General features: G+C 44.1%; 2 protein-coding genes across 9 annotated transcripts in view; one reads left to right on the plus strand and one right to left on the minus strand.

Annotated features, from left to right (window-relative positions):
- Nucleotides 1–307: 307 nt before the first annotated feature.
- On the minus strand, nucleotides 308–5,434 carry THYN1 (thymocyte nuclear protein 1). Of its 7 annotated transcripts, XM_034666115.1 has the most exons (7): nucleotides 5,002–5,069; nucleotides 3,174–3,355; nucleotides 2,327–2,395; nucleotides 1,887–1,979; nucleotides 1,233–1,328; nucleotides 845–995; nucleotides 308–513 (listed from the first exon to the last, which is right to left on the minus strand). In XM_034666115.1, exons 1-7 carry the CDS (start codon nucleotides 5,051–5,053, stop codon nucleotides 467–469), a joined length of 690 nt encoding a protein of 229 aa, XP_034522006.1. In that variant the 5' UTR covers nucleotides 5,054–5,069; the 3' UTR covers nucleotides 308–466. The 7 variants fall into 7 exon arrangements, 5 of the variants coding, with proteins under 5 accessions (XP_034522006.1, XP_034522005.1, XP_034522007.1 ...); XM_034666114.1 differs by having other exon boundaries at nucleotides 308–995; XR_004627106.1 differs by lacking the exon at nucleotides 308–513 and having other exon boundaries at nucleotides 854–995; nucleotides 1,147–1,328.
- Nucleotides 5,026–9,126, plus strand: part of ACAD8 (acyl-CoA dehydrogenase family member 8) — an 18,111-nt gene continuing 14,010 nt past the window's right edge. The window contains exon 1 of one of the 2 annotated variants that reach the window (XM_034666110.1): nucleotides 5,026–5,172. Coding sequence is in view for 1 of the 2 variants with exons in the window: in XM_002916882.4 (XP_002916928.1) it covers nucleotides 5,611–5,719 (109 nt within the window). In the remaining variant the exon portion in view is untranslated. Of the gene's footprint in view, nucleotides 5,173–5,551; nucleotides 5,720–9,126 lie in introns of those variants that run through there. The other variant, XM_002916882.4, reaches the window with a different exon arrangement.

Raw genomic sequence — 9,126 nt, forward strand, 5'->3', positions numbered from 1 at the left:
ACACCCGTTTTAGACAAGCACATGCTGAGAAAGGAATTCCAGTTGTACCCTCATCTGGCAAGCTGTGCCAAAACTGCTAATGGTTTACACCCCTGTGGGGCGCAGACGACTTCAGGGGCAGGTGCAGAAGGCCGGTGTAGAAAGACGGAAGTTCGTTTCAGTAGGTGGTAACAGACTGAACCACGCACCCTGGTATTTGCTACAGTAAAGGAAGATGGTAGAAGTAAGTGGGCATCTTACCAAGGGGCAGAAGATCTGCGGTGGAATATTCTATTCCAATGCCATTTTAAAAGAACAGCTTCCCGACTTTGATTCTAATGTTTTATTGGAAAAGGTACACGAAAACCACCTATGTACAGAACCCCAGGTGAACGTAACACGCGAGCCGCCACACACCTTCTTTCGTCTTATAAAAGCTTGGTTTCTCTGAAGTAATGTCTTGCCCATTCCAGCAACAGTGTTCCAGTTAACTTGGCTCCTTTTCCTCCAGGCTCAAAATAAAATTAAACTCCTCTACCAAAGAAGGGGAAAAGAAAGCAAAGTATTATTTGTGTGTCTCCCCTTGAACAGGGAGGTTGTGCCGGGCATTTCACATTGTTACTGAGGCAGTAGTCATTCATTCAGAAACTGTTTTTGGAGTGGTTCAGTATGTCCCAAGCACTGCAAGGTAGTGGGTACATAGTAATGGGTAACTCCGGACATATTTCCTCCCTCATGGATGTTACAGGTGAGGAGACCAGCTCAGAAAAGTTCAATATTGTACCCAAGTTTAATCACTAGTAAATATGAGTTCATGGAGTCCTCCTGGTATGTGGGTAATATAAAGTAAAGGGCCCGCTCTTACCTGGGGTCAGGGGCTGAACTGAGAGTCTCTGGCGAGTGAAGAGAGCCATATTTTTTAAGGGGCCTCCAGTGGTTTTGTGAGCTTGGTGATGGGTTTTGAGCTCAGCCAGGGTAATGTAACGCTTCATCATCCGAACAAATTGGACATCCACCTGTATGACAGAAAGACACGTTCAGGTCGATTCTGTCCACGGTGTGTTTTAGCTTCTTGTGGGAGGGTCTTATAGGCAGGGCTGCCAGTGTTCTGTTCTTATCCCCAAAGCCAGGGTAACCTCATCTGAGTGTAAGAGCTGGACTCTGTACCTTGACCTAAAGACACCGCACACCTTCTTCCTCCCTCTTTGTCCATCCGTTTCCTCTCATGAAATAGGAAAAATAGTAGTCTTTACCATGGACCATTTGGGGTTGTCTTCTTTGCTGGATGGGTCATAATGGGGATTGTTTTTCTCAAACTGTGTGTGGTCTGGGTAAGCCTCCTTCACAATCTGAAACCAAAACCAAGTCTCAGATCATTTGCCTGTACAGTCAGCTCCATGGCCAATTTTTAATTCAAGTCCAACTTTCACTTCTGACCCTGCACATACTCAGGTCTTCTGCCGTGCTGTAGGGCCACTAAATCTGGAAATAACACAATCTAGAGCAAACCTAGGAAATCAAACCTGTTTTGACAGAAATCTTAAAAGTAGGTTTAAAAACCAAGTATTAAAGTTTATTATTGGTACCACTGTTTTTCCACCTGCAGTTAATAATCTTATCTTAATAACTCCTGGTTTGGAAGAGCTATCATCAGGTCTGTTTTTGAGTGAAAGACCAAGGCACAGAAATGAAGTCTGTACCAGGGGGACCTGAAATGAGGCCTGCCATGTTATAGTCCTTGCTGTATTGGAAGGGGCCAGGGTGGTTTTTCCATATTCTTGTGACATCAGGGAAGGGGAAGAGAGTACTTCTTTTTTTGTTACTGATCTAAGCTGTGTTCCTTTATATCTATATGAGTAAGTCTCCCTGAAGGGAGAGGGATTAAGACCAATGCTTGTACAACTAACCTTCACAAGTCCTGCAATGCCTGGCTCTTTGCAGTTGCTATGGTAGAAGAAGGCTTCTTGCTCCAGCTTCATGGCTCGAAGGAAGTTCCGGGCCTATCCCAGGGGGACAATAAACAACAACTATCCTCCTCACCCCTGGAAAACACTAGTTAGCGGAAATCAAGTCTGCTTTTTTTTTGATGAGTTTTTTTTTTGCAGCTTCTCTCCAATTCAGTACGTGCCTTTGCCAAGATACCCAGACTTGTATGCAGACATTGGCCAGAACACAGGCCATTTATAAACTGCATGCAGAGGAATTAAGGTAGTTTTGAATACATGTTCAGGTTTGGGATCTGGGAAAAAACAATGTTGGCCAAGAGATTTTGCTACTGAATAGGTCCTAGGAAGGAGGCAGGCATTTCTCTGACCCTGGGTCTCAGGCCCTGCTCTTACCCTCTTACCTGGTAGTTGCGAACACCATCCCAGCATGCTGTCTGCTTGGGCTGTGCTTTAAGATCCTCAATGCTGAACTAGGCAACAGAAAATGAATTCATTAAACAGTCTTAGGGCCAGTCGGTAGTATATGGAAGTAGACAGTTTCTTCCCCTATGCTGAGTACTAGTTGCTGTAGTGGATGTCTGTAGTTTCCTGCTAAGTAGTTCCACAGAGCCACTTCTGCTGGGCAAATGTAGAGTAAGGTTTGTGTTGCGTTGTTATCCCTGCTAATTAAAAGGTTTGGTTGAATAGATAATCTAGATGATAAAATAATCTGTCGGTTATTTGTATTTCACTCATTAAAGTATTATATATTTCTATTTTCTCCAGGCTGTTATTAAAATTGATTTAATTCACTGAATAAATACTGTTGGCAGAGAGATACGTAGGAGTATGGTAGGTGGCAAGAGTAAGGCAACCCAAGATTGAAATGTTGCCCAGGTGAGGGGCTGGCCAACTATAGCTTCATGCCCATGCCTGATTTTGTAACTGGAGCACAGCCACACCATCTGATTACATGTTGCTCATAGCCACTTTCTTGCAACAACAGCAGAGCTGAAACAGCAACCTTAAGACCCAGAAACCTAAAATATTTATTATCTGGCCTTTTACGGAGAAAGTTTGCCACCCCCTGCCCTAGATGAAGGATTCACAAAACAGATAGTTGCTGGTAATAAGTCCTGCTAATTTTATTCCTTATAATCTTTTCCCTAACCCTACCCTTCAGAGAAGCTGGTGATGGAACCCTGTGGTGTCCCATATTCACTTCTTACTTGAAAAAACAACTTGAAGGGATGAGATACCTAGTCTCACCTTCACATCTACACCTTTCTCTAGTCGGCTTTCTGGCTCAGACTTCATCAGCCAGTAATTACTTAGATTCTTCCCACTGTCTATAGAGGCTGAAGTCTTCTCCGGGCTGGAGTTACCCATTGTAGCTGATGCCCCAGCAGGGTTCTTAGTCTTGGTACGTTTTCCTGCTGGTCCCTTATTGTCTGCAATGGAAGCAAAAAGAAATTGGTCATACCTGCTGAGAAGTAACGCTCCATTGTAGGGAAAGCACATGCTTTGGAATCAGACCTGGATCCAAATCCTGGATCTGTCAATTACTGGCAGTAGCAGCTGAATTGCTGAACTTCAGTTTCTCTATAAAGAAGGGACAGGAATGCCCACCTTACAGGGTATCTCCTGGATTATCCATTGAGTGGGATAAGAATAGCATACGTGGTCCTGGGTTAGGACTGATAGAGTCCCTGGTTTCTATTAAGTACATTCTTTTCTTTCCCTCACTCTCTTCTGTGCCTTTGCTGAGGCTCCCTCTCCAATAAGGAAACTGAGCACCTACTCCACAGACTTATTTTGAAGATTGTATAATGTAGTGCAAACAACGGGCTTAAATAATGGCTGGCATTATAATAAATGCTCAGTAAATATTATTATCATCACCATCTCGTGGTTCTTTTTTTTGCTTGCTCACTGTGCTTTGTGGCCTGCCTCCTGCTCCTTGAAGGTACCAAGGTGCCAAGAGACGTTGGATAAGACAGTTCATTCTGGACTTCGCAGACGTGGCAAAGATGATTTTTTCCAAAGAGAATTAGAGAAAATGTGCCTGGAACATAGTAGGCACTCAATAGCTAACAGTTGTTCAATTCGTACTATATAAGCTCTGTTTGTTACCCTCACAGTAACTCAGTTAATCTACATAATGTATGAAATGTTCTGTTCATCTGCTAAATGTGCCCTAGATTACACATTTCAGTAAATGGTATAATCAGGAACTGTCCCCTGGTCTATCTGAATCCACACTTAATGACCATACCACACCACCTCTGAATTAAGTCCCAGCTCCTACATCAGCTCTCATTTAGTATCATTATAGATGTCTAGTAGTTAGATCCTCCCTAGCCTAGTTTTTAGGTGGTCCCTTTGGAGTTAAGCACACTGCAAACACCATTATGTGTTGTTAAATAACACAATGTGTTGTAGTCAGTCCAAAAGCACATTCTCTAGTTGCTTTGTGCCTGTTCTTCATCTTCCATTCATCCTTGTGAATATAAAAATGGCATCCTGTTTTCTTTGCCGGTGGGAAGCTTTTCCATTCTCTAAGGATGGACTCAAGTTCCACTTCCTTCTCAAGGTTTTCCTCCCTGCTCTCATACCCTTAAGCCGTGGTTTTCTAAGACACTTTCACTTATGTCTGTTTGCATTTTCCATGAGACCACAACTGTATGTTCTTTACCTTGGACAACCCACCCCGTATCTACACCAAACAACTATTGCTTCAATGAACAAACAGAAGAGGCTCTGGGTATAAGCTTGGTGGGAAGAGAAAAGCAGATGGAGAGCAATTAGGGATAACATTAACAAAAAACAATCCACAAAGGATTTTCCCCATAGGCAGGGAGTTGACAGAGAGACAGAGTGTGTGAGAGCTTGGGTATGCGCAGAGGGAGAGGGATGAGAGAAGCAGTCTCCCCGCTGAGCTCCATGCCACTCTTAAGATGATGACCTGAGCGGAAAACAAGAGTCCCACGCTCAACCGACTGAGCCACCCAGGAGCCCTGAAAGTGAACAGTATTAAACAGATCCTAGAGAAACTTGCTTTACAGGGCTGCCTTTTTGCAGCCTAGGTGCAGCTCACCTGGCCCAGCAGGCCCAGCAGCCCCGGCGAGCCTCTTCCGGGGTTTCGGCATGGTTTTCCTGCGGGAGCTGAAGAGCAGAGGATTCCAAATCAACCGAGAGAAACAAGACGCAGCTCTGTTATCTGCCCCCAGAAACCTGCGCAGAGCAAGATGGAGACAATAAGAGGAATGTGAGTCTCAGCCCCAAGGGGCTTTTGCGGAGAACAGATGCGACTGGGCTTGGGCCCCTCAAATCCTCCCCAGTTATCTACATCCCCATTTCCATCTTGCATAACCTGCCGCTAAAGTCTCCTCGGTTCTCTCCCTGATCCTTCTCTCATTAAGTCACCACTCTTCCGAGCCACTGATCCCACGACTCCGCAGACAGAACCCCACCCTGGCACCAGAAGGCGGGCACTGAGTCCACCCCGCTCTAAAGTAACACACGGCACTTTTGCGCCGCGGCCCTAGGGATCTCTGGGAGTTGTAGTCCGGCTCTTTGAGCAGGCCCGCCGGAGTCCGGGCCGTGAGGGCCTCTAGGTGCACTACAGCTCCCAGGGTGCACTGCGGGTCGGTGCCCTGGACCAAGTCACTGCAAGCAGGTTCTAGCCGGTGTAGGAGCTGCTACTATGTTGCGGAGCGGATGCTGGCGGCTGAGAGAATGGCTGTACCGCTCGCGGGGCGCTCTGCGGGCCCCAGCCAAGAGCGGCCGCCGGAGCTTGGTCTCCTGCATAGATCGTAAGACTCACCTCGTCCGGTCCCCGGGCGGGGAGGGGGTGCCGTGGTCTGAGCGCCCACAGAGTGCTTGTCACCCCCGGCTCGCCCTGGGCGGTCACGTGGGCCACCACCCCCGGGCCCACTTGCCCCGTCCCGCCGGCCGGTCTCCCCATTCTGTCCACCTGGCTGGCTTCTCTGACCTCCCTCACTCTCTGAGGCCTCCATCTGTTGCGCCCCTGGGCCTCGTCTGCTACTCTTCCACCCCACCCCCAAACTAGCCTGGCGTCGGAAACAGGTGCTCCAGGCCGCCCTCTGGCTTTTTAACTCTGTTCTCCCTCCTGCCTATGTCACAGGGGCCCACTGAAGATAGTTGAAGAAAGGAAAGTACAGCTTAATATTTGTTGCTGATGATATTTGTTAATTGTTCAGGTCTTCCATAAACGTACTCGGTAGTATCAACCTCTTGATACCAGGTTTAGTAAGTAAATAAATTCATTTACTTCTGAATACAATAACTAAGGGTTTTATAATGATCCTCACAACTCTGAGGTAGATTCTGTTATTATCCCTGCTTTCAGATAAGTAGTAGGTGCACAGAAACCCCTGGCTTTGTTTTGTTCTGTGTTATGAATCCCTTAGATTGACACCCAGATCTATGACATACACTAGTATAGATAAATACCGTTTTCTTCCCCGTGTCCTAAAACTTCACAAGTTGCTGCCCGTTCTGGCAATTGGAATTAGGTAAACAAGGTCACTCCTGCTGATACCAAGGCAAAAAAGGAGTTGTTCTGGCAACAAATAGATTAAATACTAGCTTAATATTAAATACTAAATAACAAATAGGTTACATATGCTGGAGTATTTCCAACAGCTGGTTGTGTAGCTTTAGCCAGTGAGGTACTTTTACACCTTTTTAAAACAAAGTACCTCTTAATTAGTAAAATGAAAGGAAACTGCCCTTTCAATGTATCATTCTACATCCTAGAATATCAGTGGAGTAATTAACAAACATTTGTTTCATTGCATATTTTAATAAGTAAAAAATGATTTTTAAGAGAATTATAATTTGTATTTTATTTATTATATGTTACATAGATTCATTATGTATACTTCCCTCATTCTACAGATGAGGAAATTTACTCAGTATCTAGTGCAGGCCCCTCATTTTACAATGGTATAACTGAAGTTATCAGAAGGAGAGGAAGAGAGAGAATCTTTTTTTTTTTTAATTTGAATTCAGTTAATTAACAAATAATGTATTATTAGTTTCATGGTTAGAGGTCAGTGATTCATCAGTCTTATATAATACCCAATGCTCATTACATCACATGCCCTCCTTAATGTTCATCACCCAGTTACCCCATTTTCCCACCTCTGTCCCCTCCAGCAAGCCTCAGTTTGTTTCCTATGATTAAGAGTCTCTTATGGCTTATCTCCTCTGATTTCATCTTGTTCTATTTTTCCTGTCTTCCCCTATGATCCTTTGTTTTGTTTCTTAAATTACACATGTGGGTGAGGCCATATGATAATTGTCTTTCTCTGATTGACTTATTTCGCTTTGCATAATACCTTCTGATTCCATCCACGTTGTTGCAAATGGCAAGATTTCTGTGTGTGTGTGTGTGTCTAGTATTCCATTGTATATATATACACCACATCTTCTTTATCCATTCATCTGTCAATAGACATCTGGGCTCTTTGCATAGTTCAGCTATTGTGGACATTGCTGCTATGAACACTGGGGTGCAGGTGCCCCTTTGGAACCCTACATTTGTATCTTTGGGGTAAATAGCCAGTAATGCAATTGCTGGGTCATAGGATAGCTCTATTTTCAACTTTTTGAGGAACCTCCGTACTATTTTCCAGAGCGGTTGCACCAGCTTGCATTCCCACCAACAGTGTAAGAGGGTTCCCCTTTCTCTGCAACCAGGAAAGAGAATCTTAAGCAAGCTCCACACCCAGAGCAGAACCCAACCCAGGCTGGCTCTCATGACCTGAGATCATGACCTGAGCCGAAATCAAGAGTCAGGTGCTTAATAGACTGAGTCACTCAGGAGCCGCAGGCCTTTTTTCTATTTTGTTTTGCCATTTTACATTTTACTCTGTGTGTTGGCTTCTTGACCTCTGCTAGTAACTCCAGCCAACTTCGTGAAGTCTAGTTTGTGTTTTGTTTGTTTTTAATGTATTTTGGGAACTCAGGTATTTTTATTTAGTTACCATGCTTTCTTTTGTATAAGTTGCTTTTTAGCTTGCCTTTTCCACTTTATTCCACCAGGCAGCGCTCTCATTTTATTAGCATTCCCTTATCAAAAATTGGGTTGGATATTACATTTCAAAATGTATATATTTGCACCTAAGATTTGCAAACACCTATTCCCTGTTTACTTAGGATACAATTCAAACCTATTTCTTGAACATTTTGTTTTTTGAACTACTTGTTTTACTCTAATAATAATAACAGTAAACATTTATTGAGCTCCTGCTGGGCCTGAAATTCTGTAGCACCTCTCTTTATACTGTAAGATTTACATTATCACCATATTTATGTTAACCTTTGTGTGAATGGACTGTATTCATCTTTGTAACCCCAGCACTGTTCCATGGTAGACATTCAATAAATACTCTTTTGTGAATGGTCTTTGAGCTATGATCTGCAAGAGCATTTCTTCAAGACTTCTGCAAACAAATGACCTGACTCTCAGTCAGGAACCGTGAATTGTTTATCCCTAAACGTATTCCCGTGAGTAACAACCAACATAAGTTTGTACGCTAGGCTTCTCATAGCCTAATCTCTAATCCTCACAAGTATTCCTTTCTGAGTTTCCCCAGTACAGACAGACTGCTTTCTCCTGGCTCACATAGCCAGCCACTACTGCTGCCCACGCCTGCCACCTGCTCTTCTCTAGTGGGAGGACTATGCATCGCTATTAGGCACTGAAATAAATTACTGTCGAGTATGGCTCCATAGTCTTACATTAATGCTCTTTAGCATTACCCCATAATGACCACGCCTTTAGCACTAGAAGATGAAACCTGAGAAGGTAATAGAGCCCAGCAGTTCTTTCCGCCTTACGTGTTACAGCCACCGCTGTCCCTCAGGGCTTCACTTGGAAAAGTATAGGTATACCCTCTGTTTTTTCTTACACACCTGCAGCCTGTGGTCCTTTCAAAATGACAGTAGTATAAGAGACAACAAGAGAGACATATACATGAACAACGTAAGTCTGATTCACTCTGTGTAGGTTGCTGATCCTGATGTAGACTCCCAGGATTTGTCGTTGCATCTTTTCTAAATTGGCTACACTATCCCCAAAGGGTGGTGGTTTTCACGGGAGCTTTGCCAAGGCCGTTTACTTTCAGCTCTGGCTTGCTGCTAGCTGGAAGTCTGCGTCACTTTGCAAAATAGGAAAAATATTTTTTTTTTT

The sequence above is a fragment of the Ailuropoda melanoleuca genome, chromosome 8 (assembly GCF_002007445.2).
Source record: "Ailuropoda melanoleuca isolate Jingjing chromosome 8, ASM200744v2, whole genome shotgun sequence".
Classification (NCBI taxonomy): domain Eukaryota; kingdom Metazoa; phylum Chordata; class Mammalia; order Carnivora; family Ursidae; genus Ailuropoda; species Ailuropoda melanoleuca.